The sequence below is a fragment of the Cricetulus griseus genome, chromosome 3 (assembly GCF_003668045.3).
Source record: "Cricetulus griseus strain 17A/GY chromosome 3, alternate assembly CriGri-PICRH-1.0, whole genome shotgun sequence".
In the NCBI taxonomy this organism is placed as follows: Eukaryota; Metazoa; Chordata; class Mammalia; order Rodentia; family Cricetidae; genus Cricetulus; species Cricetulus griseus.
Genome location: NC_048596.1, coordinates 246,343,635 through 246,365,550, shown reverse-complemented (window position 1 = coordinate 246,365,550; position 21,916 = coordinate 246,343,635). Strand labels below are relative to the sequence as shown.

At 40.3% G+C, this 21,916-nt stretch overlaps 1 protein-coding gene across 1 annotated transcript in view; it reads right to left on the bottom strand.

Annotated features, from left to right (window-relative positions):
- The window catches only part of LOC100770382 (doublecortin domain-containing protein 2), a 187,551-nt gene that overhangs the window by 106,114 nt on the left and 59,521 nt on the right, over positions 1–21,916 (bottom strand). Inside the window, exons 4-5 of the mRNA XM_027409331.2 lie at positions 4,698–4,774; positions 4,438–4,569 (exon numbers count right to left, since the gene is read on the bottom strand). Of these exons, the coding sequence (XP_027265132.1) occupies positions 4,438–4,569; positions 4,698–4,774 (209 nt within the window). The remainder of the gene's footprint in view (positions 1–4,437; positions 4,570–4,697; positions 4,775–21,916) is intronic.

Genomic DNA, 21,916 nt, shown 5'->3' with positions numbered 1-21,916 from the left:
CCAATCTAAAAGAGGAAACAGCTAACACAATGGTGATCTCAACACTTGGGATCCCATGCCTTTAATTCCAGAATTTGAGAGGAATAAAAGGAAGAAGCAAAGGGTTTCGTGTGAGAATTAGTCTCCAGCCACGCTGAAAAGAGCATAGCAGTCTGGAGATGCAATCTGAGGTTCAATGGATCACCCTTTTGGTCTGGGGTAGAGGTTAAGAGCAGTGGTTGGCTGCTTTGCTTTTCTGATCTTTAGCTTGAACCCTGAACCACAATATCAGTAGCTGAGTCTTTTATTATTCGTGTTACATTCTTTTTAAATGTGGTATTTCTAACTCTGTAAGTCTAAATAGCAGCACAACCCAGATTTTTGCTTATCTAAACTACCAATCCTAAACAAAGGCACTGTAGTCAGTCCTCTAACCAGGGAAGCTGCCCTACCCATCGCAGGGTGTCCAACAGCACCCCAGACTCTCCACTGACTATTGTAGGGTGCCCAGCAGCACCCCAGTCTCTCTCCACTAGATGGAGGAGCTGTTCACATGCCCAGCTGTGCTCACCAGAAATGGCTCCAGACTCAGATGCATGTCCCCTGGAAGCAAAATCACACCTGGCTGAGAACCACTGGCCAAGAGCCAGACAGCCAGACATTCTTCACCCTCTTTCCTCCAAAACAGATCCAAATCAGCAGTTAGCTGTTACACTAGAAATTAAAAGGCAGTGCAGCTATGGACTCCAGGACCTCCCAGCCAAGAGCTGGATGGTTTAGTCTGCAGGTAGATAAAGCTACTGTGTAAATTCTAACATGTGACTTTATCATGCTTCTTCAATAGAGTCTCTATTGACCTGCTTCCTTCTGTTGCCTCAGAGCACAAGAACCATGAACAGGGAGTTGAATCAACTTCTGTGGATGCTCTTGGTAAATTAATATACTGATAATAAGAGAAAGATACATTGATGTTCTATTACTAAATAAATACACTGATAAATAACATAAAGAGTTATCAATATTCTATTAAGGGAGAGTGGGCCCTCCCAAGACAGCAGCAAGTCTACCATTGAATTAATAGTTAAATTTCTCAACTGGGTATATTAGCTCACACCTGAGATCATAGCACTCAGGAGACAGGTACAGGAGGATTGTGAAGAGTTTGGGGCTACTAAGTGAGTTCCAGACCAACCAAGGCTATGAAGTGAGACCTTGTTTCAAGAAAACAAATTTAATTACTCTAAATATTCAGGTGTATGGGGAAGACATATTTTTATTTTCCTTAGTGCTCATGTATCTACTTATTTCCACCTAAGATTTTTTCATGTATGAGAGAAGATACATTGAGAAGAAATTGTCTGTATATATCTTTGTATACTTATATTTTTGTTGGGGAAGTCACTATGTATACAGATGTCAAAAGTAAACCTATATTTTCTTTAAAAACTATGCATAAGTAGTGATGTTGATTTCCCTACTGAAACCAAAATAACCCAAAAAAGTAGCTAAGGTTTAAATAAAAGATAAAAGCACAAGGTGAAACAATATAAAATTATTTTTATAATCCTAGAGCCAAGAAGATTGGAGCTAGTGATAAAATTAGTGAACACAAAGAAAGACTGAAAACTCAAGATATATATATATATATATATAATAATATATATATATATATATATATATATCAAAGAAAATGCAAACTGGAAACACTTAGACAAAAAGCTCGACTTCTCTAGTACATAAGTGTGGCTTAAAACCAATAAGACAAATGTGCAAAGATCATGACACATCATGAAAAATGGGATGTAAGTACATGTCATTTATTTAGAAAGTAACTTAGGAACTAAGCATCAGCTTCAGATTGTCTGCTAGGCTTGCCATCCAACCATGCTACCCAGTGTCTGCTTAATCTTGGACATGTAACTTTCCTCTCTGGGTCTTATAACATGTGTCTATTGAAAGGGAATACTACTTCTTAATTCACAGAATGCTGAGTTAATTCATTTAAAATGTAAAATGATTATAAAAATACATAGAATGGAAGGGGAAATCAACAGACAGTACTACATATCAAATAAACAAAATACAAGAAATAATGAAACCCACTTGTACATGAGAGCAATATATGTGTGTCATGTTACAAGCATGTGAAGTAGTATACTTGCCATATACACACTTGAAGAAAAGGCCAGGGGGAGTTGTGTGGTCTATTATTCTCCATTTTAGGTCTTTGAGACACTGTCTCTTATTAATCTGGAGCTAAGATGGCTAACATCCAGCAAGCTCAGAGGCCTCCTGTCTCTGCCTGCTGAGTACATCTTGTTTGTTTTGTTTTGTTTTTCGAGACACGGTTTCATTGTATTGCTTTGGAGCCTATCCTGGAACTCGCTCTGTAAACCAGGCTGGCCTCGAACTCATAGAGATCTGCCTGCCTCTGCCTCCCAAGTGCTGGGATTAAAGGCGTGCACCACCAACACACTGCCCACTGAGTACATCTTATGTGTGCCTATAACCCTAACACTGAGGGATGGGGGCAGAGACAGGAGGATTGTGAGGGCTTGCTGGCAGCTAGCCTAGCTCTAGGTTCAAAGAAAGACTCTCAAGGAGTGAAGAGGAGGGTGATAAAGCAGGATGCAAAACATCCTTCTCTGACCCCCAATTGTGCATGTGTGCGCGCACGGACACACACACACACACACACACACACACACACACACACACACACACACACACACACACAAAAGAAAGGGGGGAGAAAAGGAAGGAAATAGGAAAGGAGGAAGAAAGGGAGAGAAGGGGGAAACTAACAGTGTATATGCTTATACATGCACAAAATATGTCTTGTTCTGATTTCTAGGGTACAAAAGCTACTCAGGAAAGGAATAGTGGATCTGAGGTGGTAGAAATACTTTTAATTTACACTTTCTGTACTACTTGAATGTTTGCCGTACACTAAGCATTACTTTCAATTAAAACAGGTTACACTTAAATTTTCAGTGATGATAAAACTATAAGTAATATAGGTAAACATACATTCAACTGAAGGACATGATGTGCGTTCATTTGGTAATTTACTCTAGGCAGTGGCTATGCTTTGGTGTGTGCATGTGTGTGTGTGTGTGACTTCAAGTGTGGCATGTATGTAGCAAACAGGCAAGAATGTGTCCATGATGCATGAGGAAGGATGAGGAGGAGAAAGGTACTGAGGAAACTGCTTGGATCTGGAGACGTATGTGTATGTATGTGTCCATGCACATGCACTACATATACACTCTTAATGTGTTCTGTACATCTACATGTTATTTGTAATCCTCCATTTTCTTTCTTATGAAAGAAAAGACATAAGTTAGCCTCCATACAGAGATAATTGTCAGGGCCAGAGTAAAGGGCTTGCCAAAAGCCTGTCAACCTGAGTTTGAACCCCAAGACACACATAATGGAAGGAGAGAAATGACTTCCAAAATTTGTCCTCTGGCCTCCATATGTACACTGTAGCACATGTTCCCCTACCCCCCACACACATATAAATAAGTAAATTCATAATTAAGAGATGATTTCATTGGCTATACCATGCTTTAAATGTTTGGTTAAATTTCACTAAAAAAAAAATGCTTTTGGTTTTAATTTTAGATCAGCTCACTTAATCTCCCTCACCTGTCTCTCCTCCTTAAATCCATCTACTCTTCCTACCATCCGACATTTTTGCCTGAGGCCAACAGTTCAAACCACTGAATAAATAGTCTTGCCTCCCTGGGAGAAAGAACAGTCAACTAAGCATCAAGAAGTTCCTCTCCCTTAACATGGAATGATGCTTGATTATTTCTCTACACTAAAATAGCAAAACCAGGTAAAGTCCCTTGATGTGTTCCAGCACACCAAATCTGTTTGAAACAACCCCCACTGAAGTGCCATTACATATCAGAGTCTTCATATAAAGAAACTGAGGCACGTTAAGCTTAACAGGGTCAGCCAAACTTCAACTCTAAGGTCAGTGACTCCAGAGCCCAAAGGTGATGGTGGATGTCCTTCTGTATGCTGTGGATACATGTTTCTCTTATTGGTTGATGAATAAAGCTGTTTCAGCCAATGGACAGGCAAGATGTATCCACACAGAAAGCATAGGTGGGGCTACCAGACTAGGAAAATTCTGGCAAGAGAAATGCATGCAGAGAATGAGTCATGAGCCAGAAGCCTGTTGTAGCTACCAGGAAGGTAGGATTCCTGGGCATTTTCTGGTAAGCCAAGACCACGAGGAGATACACAGAGTAATAGTTATGGGTTAATAATTAAGAGAGAGCTAGCCAATAAGAAGCTTGAGTAATAGGCCAGTTTATAATTAATATAAGCCTCTATGTGTTTATTTGGGATTAAATGGCTGCGAGACTGGGCAGGACAAAAATTTCAGTCTGCACGTGGGAACATCGTCAAGGATTCCTTTGGGGGGAAGACGCTATGACGCACCTGTGGACAGCTCCACTCCGAAGAGTTATTTTTTCTGTGACCATTTGTAGTATCTGATCCCACTGATTTAAAGCTTTTTTAGGGATGAGGAGTCGAGAAGCTGGGCTTATAAGATCTCCATTTGCAATCAGGCTGTGGAGAAAAAGGAAATATAGGCAACACATCAGAAACAGTTATGCTCATAACATTCAAATTCCAAACCCCAAGGACAGTACACAGCCAATTAATGCTACCTTGAAATATGAATGGCTCCAACTTACAAAATGGTGCAAGGCTCGTGCAGTGATTTCCTGAAGCGGGCAGACACATTGATCCTGCTGTGGATGACTGGCTTCACCTTGAAAAGCAAAGCGAAGGGAAGAAAGTCACTAATTTCCTAATGGAGAAATGGGATGGTATTTGTTATGCTGAAATAACTAAGGTAAGGCCACCTTGTTCTGATTCCATTTTGTGTTTGCTTAGACACAAAGTGCTCTGCACAATGCTCAGGACTGCCTTGGCAACACATTTGAGATTTTCATGGCCTTGACTGTGGTCCAGATATATTAACTAAAATAACTAGGAAAAAGTGCAAAAATAATTGGCATGTAATATCTAAAATAATTACTACACTTTACCAGGAATGAAAGTTTTCAGGCTATTCTGATTCTAATCTAACTTTGATATAAATCATGGTCTTTATAGGTTTTGCCTTTAAAAACTCTGTATCCCTGAGCTTGGACACCAAGAGACTTTTCAGAGGCACAAGGCCATTCTTAGTCTGGCCATCAATGGAAGGACTAAAAACTTTTAATTGTCTTAATCAGCAGAGTTGTCACTAATTACCTCACATGGACCATTTCAATGCCTCCAAATGCTGGGATTATAGGCATAAGTGACTCATCATGCCCAGTTTATGTAGTACTGAAGACCAAACCCAGAGCCTTATGAATGGAAGTAGGCAAGCTCTCTACTGACCTACATCCCCTGCCCTCCCCATCTCCTTTTGCATCTGGAGTCTAGGATGCAGTTAAAATCACACATCCCTGTGGAAAACACATGAGAAAGAGCTTTTATCACCAGCCTGGACCTCAGAAATGCTCTGCCAACCTTTCACTCACTCTTACCAAGACAGTGACTTATCTTTATAATGGATATACCAAGGCCTTACTTACCTACCATGATACACACACACACACACACACACACACAGAGAGAGAGAGAGAGAGAGAGAGAGAGAGAGAGAGAGAGGTCACTTTGTTCTAACTTCAAGAAATAGAAGTCAATAGACATAAGGCCTTTGCTTCCCTTTCCTCCACACGCAGCTCTCCCACATCTCCAACCCATTCTCCTTTGCCATCCACCTCAGAAGATCTTTGTCCCCTTAAAAGACCATGCTCCATCTTAATTTTGTCCCCAGCTGTCTCTGCTTGCTCCACTAATGCTGAGACTCTCCATCTGGAGTCTTCTGGGTTTTTCCCTTGGCCCTACACCCTTCTCCAGTGCATTTCCAACTCTCTACCTCTCCCCCCCACACACACTTCATGTAACACCAACTCCAGCCCTGTCTTCTCTTCAATATTCCACTATCTTGTTTCCATCTGTACTACTGAGAACCCAACTCTGAATCATGGTCTAGGACCAGGCTCTTCTGTCATCAGCCCTTAAATCCCGGCAAAGCTCTTTCCCCCCTATGCTGTGTGCTTTCACCCAACTAGCTTGCTGCTGTCCCTAAGGTATACTTTGTATCCACTTGTGCCTTTTCTCACTTCATTCTTCTGCCTAAAATGTCTTCCCCATTTCCAAATGAAATTATACTTCCTCTTCAATGCTTAATTGCACTATGCCCCATCATTTGCCTTTCTCCTCAGGCTGTGCTGCTATAGTACCAATGACAGCACTTATGGTTTGGGGGTGAGGTCCCCTTGTTATACTAATGTGCTTTCTTTTGGTATTAGAAACACCATGACCAAAAGCAACTTGGGAAAGAAAGGGTCTATTTGGCTTACATTTCCCCATCACAGTCCATCGCTGCGGGAAGTTAGGGCAGGAACCTGGAGGCATAAACTGAAGCAGAGATCATGAAGAAATGCTACTTGTCAGCTTGTTCAGCTTGCTTTTTTATACTATCCAGGACCACCTTTCTCAGGGTTGGCACCAAACACAGTATGCTGTGCTCTCCCAAATCAATCATTAATCAAGAAAATGCCCTACACACTTGCCTACACTCCACTCTGATGGAGACATCTCTTCAAATAAGGTACCCCCTTCCCAAATGACTTTAGTTTACATCAAGTTGACAAAAACTAATAATACCCATATTGGGGGAAAAATGTAGAAGCAGAGGGCAGCAGTTTTTCATAAAAGCAGCTGTCACCCAGTGCACTTTACTTCACAGGAAGTACTGAGCTAATTTTCATGCACTGCATTTCTTTTCATCATCAAAATAACTCAAGTATCACTACTATAGACATTACTACATGAAGAAACTGGAGCTTGTTTAATTTGTCCAAAGTCATATTTAAGAAGATACATAATTGAATGTCGTCCTGTAACACCAGCACTCAGGAGGCTGAAGCAAAAAGATTGTGGGCACCAGCTAACCTGGGCTATACCATGAGACTCTGTGGGAAGCCATGGGGAACAAAGGGGCAGGTGGTGAGAGAGGAGGAGGAGGAGGAGGAGGAGGAGGAGGAGGAGGAGGAAGGAAAAGATGGAAGAGGATGAAGGAGGGAGAAGGAGGAGAGGGAGAAAAGGGGAAGAAGAAGGAAGGGAGAGAAGGAGGAAATGGAATAAAAAGGAGGAGGGGAAGAAAAGGACAGGGAGGGAAATGGTTAAAGATGCAAGGGGAGGAGCAGGAAGAGGGGGAGAAAGGGAGGGAGGAGGAGCAGCACCAGCAACATTGTTAGTGAGGAGCCTATGAGCAGCTTGCTATTGACTCTACTCTCTGCTGGTTAAATAGTTAGACTGGAATAATGCATAGCAGAATTTCCTTTAAGAAATGGTTGGTGTCTGAAGAAGAATTCTTTGATTCTCCAGTTGCTGAAATGGTGCTCATGAATGGCTGCTAGTTGTACAATAAATGATGATTGGGATTTGATTAAAAGCTACTCTGACTTAGAATAAATCTTTAAACTTTAATGGAACAACTTTTCCAATTCTATTCCCATGGGTTATTTGCCTTAAATTAATATTTGTAGTGATGCTGATGTTTTTAAGTGCTTACCATGTAATGTGTATGTCTTAAGTACCCAAAGAAACACATGGTAGAAGGAACTGTCCCCTCACTCCCATTCCCTAGCCATCAGGCTGCCATCAAAGGTATCAGTATGCCTTCAAACAAAGTCTCTGCATATTATCTAGCATAGATCTAATAGACATGTAATTTTAACATTTTTATGTAATCTTTTCTGATTTTACATACCAATCCCAGTTCCCACTCCCTCCCCTCCTCCCACTCTCCCCACCTTCCCTCCACCCCACCCCATTCACTCTTCAGAGAGAGTAAGTGGGGTAGACAATGAAATCTGGCACATGTCTTTGAGGCAGGACCAAGGCCCTCCCCCAAGGTATCCCTCCAAAAAACAAACAAACAAACAAAAACCCTGGGTGGTGGTAGTACACACCTTTAATCCCAGCACTCCAGAGGCAGAGGAAATCAGATTTCTGTGAGTTTGAGGCCAACCTGGTCTATAAAGCTACAAAGAGAAACCCTATCTTAAAAAAAGCAAAAATCATCAAACATGTAATTTTTAAGATAAGTGATAAAGTGCTGTGACCATTCTGTCTTTGCCTCCTGAGTGCTGGGACATAGATGGATGATTTAGATAGAGAGATAAGTAGATAGATATTTAGATAGATAAATAGATAGACAGACAGATGTGACAAATGATAGATATAAACATAGAAAACAGTTTAAAAGTAGATAGATAATAGAAATAGATGATAGGTAGATAACATATTATTGATGAATAGATAATATATAGATAACCGCATGGTAGGTAGGTAGGTAGATAAATGTTAGATAAAATGAATTAGATAAACAGAGTTAGTAGATAATATATCTGTTAATCAATAAATGTAGAGAAGTTAGCCCAAAGAGCTGCTTGGGGAACTAACTGCCACAATGGCAGCCACACACTATTTGCTGCTCCCTGGGGCTGTTAACTGGCACTTGCCACCTTTTCAACCCTGGACCAAGGAAAGCAAAGTCAGCCTAAGGACCCAAGGGAACAGGGCTGCAGAATGGATCCTCATAATCCAATGAGTGCTCACCTACTGCAAACACTCTTTACACTGTATAAGAATTAGGTTTTCAATATCTTTCTAAAATGCCAGATTTTGTGATGGTCCATAAAGCAGTCTACTTAGAAAAATGAATGTACTAAAGTTAACCATTTGCCAAGAATAGGCCAACGTGCAGTACTTTTTAACTCTACTTTCTTTCTGATATACATATAAGAAAAATGGGATCTTGAAAATCTTTGAGGAAACTTTGTTACTTCAAAAATATAACCCAGCATCTGGATACCAGCATGGGACTGATCCAGACCCCAGGAACATGGGTTTCAATGAGGAAACCTCTGAAATCTACAGAACCTCCTGTAGTAGTTCAGTACTTATCCCTAGCATAGGTATGGACTTTGGGAGCCCATTCCACATAGAGGGATACTCCCTGAGTCAAGGCACATGGGGATAGGCCTAGGCCCTGATGACACCCTATGGAAGGCCTCACCATCCAGGGGGAGCAGAAAGGATATGTAATAGGTAGGGTTTTAGTTGTGGGGATGGCAGGGGAGGCCAGGAGGGAGAAGGGAACTGGGATTGTCATGTAAAACAATCTTGTTTCTAATTCAGATAAAAAAATCTGCAAAAAAAATATAACCCAGCATCAAAGAGGGAATAAAATTGTTTGCAAAGTATTTCATCAATTTTCACCTTTTTGATAAAGGATCTAAAAAAGATTAAAGACGCAAAAATAAGAAATAGTTTACCTAAGAATCAATATGGCAGACATATCCAAGTATAAGTTGTTCTAAAGAGATTGTTTTTAATCATTCAGAAGATGGGCATGGTGGCATAAGACTTTACTTCAGCATTCTGGAGGCAGAGGCAAGTGGATCTCTGTGAGTTCAAGGCCAGTCTAATCTGCATAGTGAGCTCCAGGACAGCTAGATCTACACAGTGAGATTCTACCAAAAATAAAAAAAATCATTCTGGGTGTAACTCAATAGCAGAGCTTGTCTGGGACACATAAGGCATAGGGCTTGATCCCTGACAACCATTCCTGAAAAAAGAAAAGTGTCATCATCATTATTCTTTATGGCAATATTACTATTCTGAATGGAATAAAGAATGGCGAAAAGCAAGTGACACAGTGAACACACACTCCACAGGACTGCGCCTGCTCAGCTGCTGACTATGGGTTTATAAGTGACTTTGAAAAGGGCCTCTATCACGGATATCTCATTCTGCAAACAGTTCCTAAACCTAACAGATAAACCATTTGTCACAGAAATCAATGCTCAGGGTGCACAGCCTAAAAAAGACATCTGAAAAGGAATAACTACACAACAAGAAGTGAAGACTGTGAGCACCATTTCAAGAGGATGCTTGACTCCATAAGAAAAATGTAAGAGACAAGCCCACTCCTGCTTTGAAAGTACTTTGTAGGAGATAGTTGCTTCTGCCAAAACAAGAAGAGCTGAAAGGCATTTTCTAAAGCCCATTAAAGGGCTTAAGTTTCAAAGAAGTCTCGGCAGCCTCAATTCTAGAGGGGATGAGTTCTAAGTGAAAGAAATCTAGGACACTTGCATGCCCAGATGACAAACCTTCCGTAGTGAGTTAGCCAGAGGCTGGGTTGGCATTGTAGAGAAGACTAGGATGTGCTAAGTCCACAACACCAACAAAGTCTTCTTCAGCTGGAGCTGTCTTCAGGCGCACAGAAGTCTAACAAGAGCTAGGATCAAGGCAAAGAAGAAGATACTGAAACCCCATGGCATGGAAGGTTGGAGGTGGGGCTAGGTAATAGATTCTCCAGTGGCATATAAAGCTAACTGTTGTACCAACTGTCAAGAGACATCTCTAAATCTCATGAGGATGAACTCCCAAACCCTGAGAGAAGTCCTAATTTTACCCTTGCAATGTTTGAAAGTATTGGTTTAGTGAAGGCAGGTAAAGCTGTCGCAGCCTGCACTGAAACCCACTGTGGGCTGTGAAAAGACCAGCCCCTTTCACAGCATCCAACAGAGGAGGCAGATGTAGTTTCGTCTTAGGAAAAGTATTCTGTACTTTCAGCTCCTACACATAAGAAAATTTTCTACAAAGTGGCCTCTCTACAACAAACACTGCAAAACAATTCAAATAAAGGGGAAAACAGAGCCTATTGCCAGAGGGAGAAACAAGGTCAAACCAGACATGGCCGTGATGTTGTGATGGGCAAATAAGGTTTCTACTGTTATGTATTACATTATAGAGCTTGGTGGCAAGAGTGAGGCTTATCAAACAAAACTCATGCAAAATAGGTCTAGATGATAAATTGAAGCTCAAAAAATGAAAATTCTAGAAGCAATAAAACAGAACATCTGAAATGAAGAATTTATTACATAGACTTAGCAACCTAGACACAGCAGACTATACCTGAGAAAATAACATTTGAAAAAGAAAACAAAGACAAAGAGATGGCTCTCCTGGTAAAGGTGCTTGCTCCACAAACCTGGAAGCCTGAGTTTGATCCCTGGAATCCACATGGTGGAAGGAGAGAACCAACTTCACGTGACTACCATAACACATGTGTGCGCGCGCACACGCAGGCGCGCGCGCGCGCGCACACGCACACGCACACGCGCACACACACACACACACACACAAATCAATAAATACAAAAATAGTTAGTTCCATTGATGTTATATAAAATAAGTGAAATAAAGACATTTCTGAGCACAAAAAATAGCCAAAACCAAAAGAATTGATAACAGACCCACATTTCCAAAAAATATATGATGGAAGTTTTCAGACAGGATGGAAATAATTAGAAACAGAGATGCCTGGGTAAACATGAAAAAGTAAAGGATATTGGGAAAAATGTACCAGGTATATGGACAACTGTAATGTTTTATTTTCCTAAGAAAATGTTTTAAAGCAAAATAATGACTCATAAAGTCTCTCACATACATTACTAGAAGCAAGTTATTTAATATGAACATGAGTGAAGATAGATGGAATTATACTATTGTAGAGTTCTTTGAGAACTGAGAGAATATTATTTAAAAGCAAAGTAAAGTTATGGATACATGTTACCAGCACTAATTATTCAGATCTCAAGTATCATAGCTAAATAAACATCCGTTACAGACAAAAAATAAATATTTTAAATGTCTGATGGACCTAAAGAAAGCAGGAAAGAATAACATGAAGCAAATAAAAACAAATGATAATATGATGGAGTCAGATCCAATTGTGCCCATGACTCACTAAATATGAATGAATGAGAAATTCCAAGTAAGGGCAAAATCAAAGAGACAGCATAAGAAAGTAACACCCAACTGCACACTATTAGCAAGAAACATACTTTAGGTATAAAGACAGGAACAGATTGCAAAGCACATGGAAAGCACACTAACTGAATGTTAAACAAGTCAATCCAAATGGTTTGTTCAATGAAACAGTACAGGAGATACATTATGCCCACTTTCTCAACTAATTTTCATAGATAATACATTTGTTTACTTCCTAAGTTGGGCATTTCCTTTCAAAGATTTATTGTGTTTTCAATATATATATATATATATATATATATATATATATATATATATATTGCATGTGTGTGTCTATGGTCTATGCATTTATGAGTACAGATGCCCACAAGAGTCCACTGAGGGCACTGACCCTTTGGAGCTGGCATGAGAATTGTGAGCCACCGAATATGAGTGCTGGGAACCAAACTCAGCTCCCCTGCAAGAGTGCTGTGTGCCCTTAGCCACCGGGTCATAGCTCAGTCCCAAAGTTGAGTATTTCTTATAGAATACCATATTTGACAATCTATTTGATGTGTTAAATATATTTTTCTGGTATTACTGTATTCTTTAGGACTTCAGAAAATAAAATCAAATATCAGCATTTCAGAAGACTATAACACCAAGCTGTTTTTATTTCATGACCTTCTATGGTATCAAAGAGTGGTTAAAGAATCTACCATAAATTCAGCAATATGTTGCTGAACCACTTATTTTCTTCTTTCTTTCTTTTTTTTTCTCTCTTATTTCCTTTTTGAGACAGGGTTTCTCTGTGTAACAGTCCTGGCTGTTCTGGAACTCACTCTGTAGACCAGGCTGGCCTTGAACTCAGAGAACCACATGCCTCTGCCTCCTGAGTGCTGGGACTAAATGTGTGCACCACCACTGAACCACTTTTATCGTGACCATTCTGTTTCCTCTGCTGACTCCTCCTCTGGACCCACACTTACAGGTCAGCATCCCCTCTCTAGGATTCCATCCTGTGATGCTCTCTTCTTAACCAGAACATTCTCCTGGACAAGTTTATCAAACCCACTGCTATTGAACACAATTTTGTCACTGCCAACCAAGTTTCTATTTGTTGTCCAGATCTTTCTCCTGACACTGCATGTGTATTCCCCATTGGATGTGTACACTTCTTCACCCTAGAATGGAGATTTGGAAAAATCTATTTGTACCTAAGCCCTCATTGAGTCACTGTAGCATAAAAATGTAATTTGTCTCACTCAGTATTCAACAATAACTTGCACTTTTTTTTTCAAAGGCAAGGTACTGCTGAAGAGTCACCAAAAATTTCAATGATGGTCCCATGGATCCTCCTTCCTCAAAGATGATTCATCTGTCCCCTGCTCTATACTCCCCCTGCCCCGTGACATGCACACACACACCAAGGCCCACACAAATCCTCCCACAGTGTATTCAGAACAGCTGAGCACAATTCCTGCCTTTGGTGCCTTGTCTCGCTCAACCACCCATTCTGAATTACTCTTCCCGTAGTATAGACTCAAGCATGAATTTCCCAGTGCAAGAGCCTTCAGAGGTGGCCACTGCCTTGGATGAAGGTCACAGCCTTGGACTCAGAGGTCTTGTCTGGCCACACACCAGCATACAGCCACCTTGTTCATTGTTCTACCTTCTCGCTGGCTAGTCAGTCAACTGAATAGAATTCCTCCCCAAAGAAATTCCGTATCGTTCTTCTTGGGACTCTTTTGTGCATCTTCCATTAATGCAACTTATCCTTCTCCTGTTATAAATAACTATTGGGCTGCACCTCTCCTTTTTTATTTTCCTAGTAAACACCCTCATATGTAACCCATTGGTGGTACTTTGGAAATAGAACACTTCAACTAAACAATAATTAGGATGAGTTTTTGAGGACAAATCATGCTTAGAACTCAGCCAAACATTCTGTCCCTTTTGCTTTTCATGATGTCTTTATAAAGCAGCCATGTACATTTTAAAATTTACAACTTTAACTATAAAATGCTTTCAATTACATCCACATTCATTACTAAATGTACTTTACAAAGTTAGCATTTATTTATGTATTCCAGGGCAGATGTATCATGTGTCACAAAAGGTGTATGAAGGTCAGAGGACAACTTTGGGGAGTTCTCTCATCCTCTCACATGGGTCCCAGGGATTCAACTCCGGTCGTCAGACTTGTTAGAAAATGCTTTAGTCACTGGGCCATTTCACCAGCCCTGTGGTTAACATTATTCTAATCATAATGAGCCTCCTCACACCTCAGTAGGCAAAGAATTAGTCACATAAGGTCCCTTGTTATTCTCAACCAGGTGTCTTAGTGCTTCATTCAGCTTGCTAGTAGGGTCAGTATAAAAATGTCTTCTAGAAGAAAGAACTGGCAAATATTTACAATCATTTAACTGAGATCTTTATTGGGTTATGTGAAAGTGAACAGAAGCCATAATATATATATATATATATATATATATATATATATATATTAGCAAACATAGGCCATTCAATGATCTCAAATCCATTCAAGTTCCTCTCTCTTCAGATACTATTGTCAAATACTTAACATGATCTCATCAATATAATTTTTGTGGACATCAATAGAATGAAAATTGAAGCTTACAGAAATTCCAGATCCTGAGTGTGATGGCAGAGTCAGTCCCCTGAATGAATAATATTTTACTGTTCCACTATGATGATTTTTTTAAAATTTCAACTAGCCTAACTTCAGTAAGAACCTAGTCATAGAAGGTGTTGCTAATTACAACGAGCAAGGTGCTCAGAACATCGCCAGGAGGCTCCAATTAGTCTCTGAGATGATGAAACAGCTCAGGTCTGCCCAAGTCCTGCACAGGTCCCTGCATTGTGCCAGCACAGGCGCCAACTCCCAGAAGACGAAACAGGGTTCATCTGTCAAGGTGGTTTATCATCTTTTACTCAGAGGGTTGTTATTCAGCCGAATATGTTCACTACCAATGGGTTTATACATCTGTCTTTGGCTGTGGTCTAAATGGAATTCTTCCTTTCCCTGGAGCAGGAAAACAATTCAAAAAAATTAACAAATGATTCAGCTGTCCAAAGCACAGCAAGGGGGAAGATTCATATTTATTTAAAAGTGACCCAAAACAGGGCTGGAGTGATATAGCTCAGTGAGGACCTGAGTGGCATTCCCAGAACTCATGGGGAAAATGTCCAGGTGTGGTGGTGTACATTTACTGTATGGAGAGGCAGAGGCAGGAGGATCCCTAGAGCTGCTGGCCAGCTAGTCTCACCTACTTGGTGAGCTCCAGAGTAGTGAGAAATGCTATCTCATAAAAAAAATGGAGGGGGGGTTAAGGAGGACTAACAAGAAATCTTGGGAGAGCAAAGGTGTGTTCCATACAAGCCTGAAGACCTAAATTTGATACCTGGAACCCACAGTGAAAGAAAAGAACTGACTCCCAAAAGTGGTCCTCTAACCTTCACATACATACACCAGCATACACACACACACACACACACACACACACACACACACACACACACACACACGCATGCACACAATCAAAAAGATTAAACAGTTAACACAGAAATTAATTATTTGCTTGGAAAACTCTTAAACATAAGTGTATAGTAAACAAATGCTCATAATCCTAAGTCTTCCACCAATTTTGATCCAATTAAATCTATTTCCCAACATGTCTAGCAACTGTAAACAACTTACAGTCTAATTTTCTATTTATTGCACTATGTGGAATATTTTGAAAGACCACATTAACCCTGGCAACTCCTCACATGCAATGTTAAACCCCTGGCTGATTACCTTAATCTAAAAATGATTAATTCAATGGGCACTTTGCCTTATAGAGAAACCAGACAGTACTTGAATACTGTCAAGGCATTTATAAGTAAGTCTGTGTGGGGCCCCATAATGCTATGCTGAAGAGAACAATATGACCCCTATAAAGTTAAAAAATAACCAATTAACCCAAGAGCACTCTCAGAAGTTACGGGAACTGCCGCTAACCAAGCATTAAAAAAGGATGCCTTTTTTGGACTGTACCTTCTATTTGCATGTTCCTTCTTACTACACCATTCTTGCTATCTCACCATTGTCGGCTTCTGATTTGTTTTGTTTTCTCAAATGGGATTTATGTTACCAAACAAATCTGGATAGAAAAATACACATTTCCACTAAGAATCAAACACTGTATAGAGAACAATCCCAGATGAAAATGGGCAGGGCAGGAGAGGAAAGCATGTAGAATAGGGAGATATCTTCCACCTGCATGGAAACGGGTTCCTGTGCCACCTGTGTGTACACAACCTGCACTCAGATGTAGAATAATACTAAGAAAGCTCTTCACCCATCAGTATGTGTCCAAGAGAGGGAGCTACTATTGTTAGCCGACCTTGGCTTTGGCTTTATGCTAACGATTCAACATAGAGGAGGGAAACATACACACACACCACCATCACTTCTTTCCCTTGGAGCATAAGAGCAACAGAATGGATGGAAAGCATGAACACTCAGCCTCCCATGGGAGCCCTGAGCTGGGGGCTTCACCGAACTACTGAGAGCACTGCTTATCACCTGAGTGGCTTGACATGTGCAGACATAGGATATGGAGCATGCACTTCATTTCCATATCTTTCAAGTTCTTACTTTCTCCAAAGATATTAAAATATTATTAAAATGTAAATTACCTTGAGCAAAAAGAAAAGCTTTGAAATTTAAACTATTAAAAATATGACTTGGCTAATACTGAGTATCAAATAATTACTAAGACAACAGAAATCTCTGATCACAATGAAATATTATATAAACAGACAGAATAAGATCCATGTATCCTTTCATAACTTGAGAAAAGTTACATCAATGTAGAAATAGAAGAGAGAGAATATGAATTACTACATTGACCTAAGTTTTCTATAAGGTCATTTACAAACTTTACTTCTGGTTATTTTCTAGATACTCCACACGCTGGATATATGTAGATAGCCATGCATTGCACAGGGCAAACAGAATAGAAACTAAATTTGCATTGACAAGCATCATTGGTTTTGAAAAGACATGAAATCTAAGCAGGAAAGCTCCCTGGCATGGTTCAGTGTTACATACTGTTCAGGCAAGCCTGTGTGGTTCCTCCTCAACTGCTCTAAATAATTGAGACACATATTCTGTCCTTAAACAAAACCACAAAATGTGTAAATAATACTATAGGCCTGAGACTTTTCAAAAGAAATGTATTTTTCCCTAAAAATATGATTTAAGTGTGTTTATGATTTAGATTAATCCAGTATGAAGTTAAGACCCCTTTTCCTAAATTTTTATAACAGTAATGTTTCTCTGATAGAAGCCCTGGTGAAGATCCAACGAGATGGCTGAACAGGTGCTTGCCATCAAACCTGAAGACCTGAGTCTGATCTCCAGGACCTACATGGTGGGAGGAAAGAACTGTCTCCTGGGTTATTCTTCCACCTCCACATTTGTACTGTGGAACACACATACCCACACATGCGCACACAAGCTAACTGATAAATAGTTAGCTAGGCATGGTGGCGCACGCCTTTAATTCCAGCACTCAGGAGGTAGAAGCAGGCAAATCTCTGTGAGTTAGAGGCCAGCCTAGTCTACAAAGTGAGTTCTAGGTCGGAGAGGGCTACACAATGAAACTCTGTCCTGAAAAAACAACAAAACAAAACAAAAACAAAAAATATCAACAGCAAAAACCAAAACCACAGAGGAAGGAAGCAAGTAACATTGGTAAAAATGTTTTGATTTCCAGGATGGAAAATGACACTCATAAATAAGCCTTTTCAAATAAACAGTCCCAGACAATATGTTTCTGCTGCTTGTTGTGAAATAATCTTTTTGTATACTGTGAAGATACATCTCCCAGATTGGTTTAATAAAGAGTTGAATGGCCAATAGCTAGGCAGGATTTTCAGGGCAGAGAAGACACTGGGAAAAAGAAGGCAGAGTTTCCATCCAGATAGAGAGGAAGTAGCATGGGCATTACAAAGTAAAGGTAACTAAGCCACATAAAAGAATATAGATTAAAAGATATGGGTTAACACCAACAGATAAGCTAAGAAACAAACTCTAAGAGAGACATACATGGTCCCCCCCGGAGAAGGGGAAAGGGACAAGATCTCCTGAGCAAATTGGGACCATGGGGGCGGGGAGATGGAATTTGGAGAAAGAGAAGGGGAGAAGAGGAGGACATGAGGGAGCAGGAAGATTGAGTTGGGGGAAGAATAAAGGAAAGCAAGAAAAGAGATACCATAATAGAGGGAGCCATTACAGGTTCAAAGAGAAATCTGGCACTAGTGAAATGTCCAGAGATCTACAAAGATGACCCCAACTAACAATCTAAGCAATAGTGGAGAGGCTACCTTAAATGCCCTTCCCGATAATGAGATTGATGACTACCTTATATGCCATCCTAGAGCCTTCATCCAGTAGCTGATGGAAGCAGAAGCAGGCACCCACAGCTAAACACTGAGCTGAATTCCTGGAATCCAGCTGCAGAGAGGGAGGAGTGATGAGCAAAGGGGTCAAGACCATGCTGGAGAAACCCAAAGAAACAGCTGACCTGAACAAGGGGTAGTTCATGGACCCCAGACTGATAGCTGGGAAACCAGCATAGAACCAACCCAGACCCCCTGAACATGGGTGTCAGTTAGGAGGCCTGGGAAATCTATGGGGCCTCTAGTAGTAGATCAGTATTTATCTCTAGCCCCTTCCACATAGAAGGATACTCCCTCAGCCTAGACAAACGGGAGAGGACCTAGGCCCTCCTCCAAATGATATGATACACTTTGAAGATTCTCCCATGGAGACCTCACCTTCCCTGGGGAGCAGAAAGGGGATGGGATAGAGGGTTGGGGAGGAACAGGGGAGGAAGGGAGGAGAATGAACTGGAATTGACATGTAAAATGAGCTTGTTTCTAATTTAAATTTTAAAAAAGGAAAAAAAGATATGAGTTAATGTAAGTTATATAAGAGCTAGTTAGAAATAAGCCTAAGCTTTTGGCCAAGCTTTCATAATTAGTAATAAGTCTCTGTGTCATTACTGGGGAGCCGGTGGTCCAGACAAGAAGGTCTACCAAAAGCTACTCTTCAGTGAAGTGCTTCTGCCTGAAGAAATGTCCCATAAGTTGATTTCACCTACACCAGGCATCAGCCATTACTGCATTTACATTATCTCTGATGCCCAGAGGCCTGCAGCCACACAGATAACTGGGATCTTAGGAAGAAATTAGGGCTAGAGGCACAGATGGAGTGGAATTATTGCATAATGGTATTTAAAGCCATGAAACTAAGTGAACTTGCCAAGTAAGGTAGCAAATCTTCATTTCCAGCTTGACTAGATTTGAAATGACCTAGGAGACATGCTTCTGGGTATGGGTATGAGGGCATTTCCGGAGAAATTTGGTAGAGAAGGGTCTGATCTAAACTAAATGTAGATAGATAGCCCCATCCCATAGACTTGAGTTTCCTGAATGAATAAAAATGGGAGACCATTTCTACCTGTGCATGTGAACCCTGGATTGTAACCCCATTTAATATTCCAGGGTATAAAAGTTTCTTAATAGGAGAGGCTTCACTGACCGACTCTGTCAGCAGAAATAAGCAACCCTGTTATACATCAACAACCCAATCTTACTGGAAAGGGTGAGCTCTGGGTGTGGACATGCTATGTCTGTCCACTATAGGCTTATGTGCTCAAACTTTTGATCCCCAAGTTGTGGCACTGTTTTAGAGAGTTGCACAACATTTAGTAGGTACATTGGGCTGCAGGAAATGGATCACTGAGGATGGAGCTTGGTGTTTAATATCTGACATTTGATAGACAGCACCTCCTGTCTACTTTCTGTTTCCTGATGGCAGAAGCAGTTGGGCCAGCTACCTCCTGCCACAATGCCTTCCCAAAAATGGTGGACTGTATTCTCAGACTATAAATCAAAATAAATCAACCTTTCCCCTCTTAAGTCACTTCTTGTCTGGGATTCAGTTACAAAAAAAAAAAAAGTAACTAATTGATGGGGGAGGTCCTTCTGTGTATATGTTTGTCTTTTTGGTTGATAAATAAAACACTGTTGGCCAATAGGAAAGCAAGATAGGTGGGGCTAGGAGTTGAGAAGGATTCTGAGAAATGTAGTAAAGAGGAGAGTCGCCATGTGATCCCGGGAAGAGAGGACAAATGCTCCTGGCATCCTCGAAAAGGTAAGTCTTTATAAAATATATAGATTAATGGTTATGGTTAATACTTAAGACAGAGATAGCAAATAAGAAATCCTAGTCATTGGCCAGCAGCATTATAACTAATATTAATCTCTGTGTGTTATTTAGGGGCCCTAACATGGCGGCAGAACTCAGGCGGCTGGCGGAAAGAGTTATTATTACAACTAATATAGTGGCAAATGGGGGGAGGCTAATCTAAGTTTCCTGGGAAAACAGGATTCTTGCTATATATTGGATATCTAAAGGCAGAAACTTCAAATGCAAATTCTGTACCACAGTTCCAAAATGCTTTGTGTATAAGTATGGGCTAGCAATCCTACAACTATTTAGTGTATACACAATACATCACACTATATAATTTAATGTGACTAATAATGAGAGCAGGGTTTCCACTGTTACAGAAAGATGTCGGAGCTCCCGGGTGCACTTAGCAAATGGAACTTATTCAGGAAGAATTACAAATAAGAAATGGGTGTGGGTTAAAAGAAACTCCATTGTGCTGGAATATATCGGAATGTATTAGGATGAACTCAGATGTCCAAAAACATATCTGCATACATTTAGACAGATGGATGGGCCCATATTAATGCAGCTGTGTGCACACATATGTGTGCTCTCATGTGTCAACTTCTTAGCTCCACCTACTGAGAAAGCCTCCAAGCAGTGACTCCTCAAGAGCAAGGAGCACCCCATGCCCAGATGATGAGTTCAAAATACTAACAGAGATGACGGTTTCCTGAACAATCAAATACAAAGCTAAACATAAAAATTACAAGTGAGTCTGAAGTATCTCCTGGTATTAGAAAATAAGAAAGCACTCACAGAATACGAGGACCTTAGACAGCCATCTTGAAGAAAGGACCAGGGTCCAAAATAGGGATTAATTAAGCGACAACATGAATAATGACAGTATCAAATTTTAACTAAAAGCAAATATCCATGGGCCTTCCAAGTGACAAAGCAGGTAAAGATACTTGCTAGCTTATGGTGTAAGTCTGATGACATAAGATCATCTTCCAGAACCCATTGAAAGGTAGAAGGAGAGAATCAATGCCACAAAATTATCTTCTAACCTCCATGTGCACATTGTGACACATATGTGCACGTACACATATACAAATAATAATGATAACCAAAATAAATAGCTATATTCCATACTGATACAAAACAAAAGATAAAAACAAATATATACACGAAGAAAATTTCTCTATCCAATAGGATTCCAGTTAGAATGTGGAAGCAATAAAGAAAAGAGAAAACCATTACAGGCAAACACATAATGCCAGGAGATGCAGAAAAGAGCCACTAATTCACCATATATTCAATGGGTAAAACCTTGAATAATGGAAAACAGTGTATTTGCATAGTCTCAAAGTCTCTACATGGGGCATCCTTGTCCACTTGGAAAATTAGCAGATAGCACACCTAGCTCCATATAAAGTTAGCATCAACAACAATACCAACACATCCATGCCATGTACGTCCAGGACAATTAACACCAAATAAGCTTGATTCTGCCTACTGAAGTCAGATTTCCCTCCTCTCCGTTCTCTGGGCAAATTAGGTATTTTGAACATTTGAAAGGAATAACTCCTTTGGAATACTAGAAAAGGAATTAGCACTCTTAACTGCTGAGTAATCTCTCCAGTGCCAATAAATAAAAACTGTAAAGCAAAATAAAAAGAGTCCATAGAGGAAGGCAGCACCTCCAATCCCAGGTGCCTGTGGCAGAGCAGAAAACAAGAGGCTAACTGGGAGTGTCTTACTCCAAGGTGAA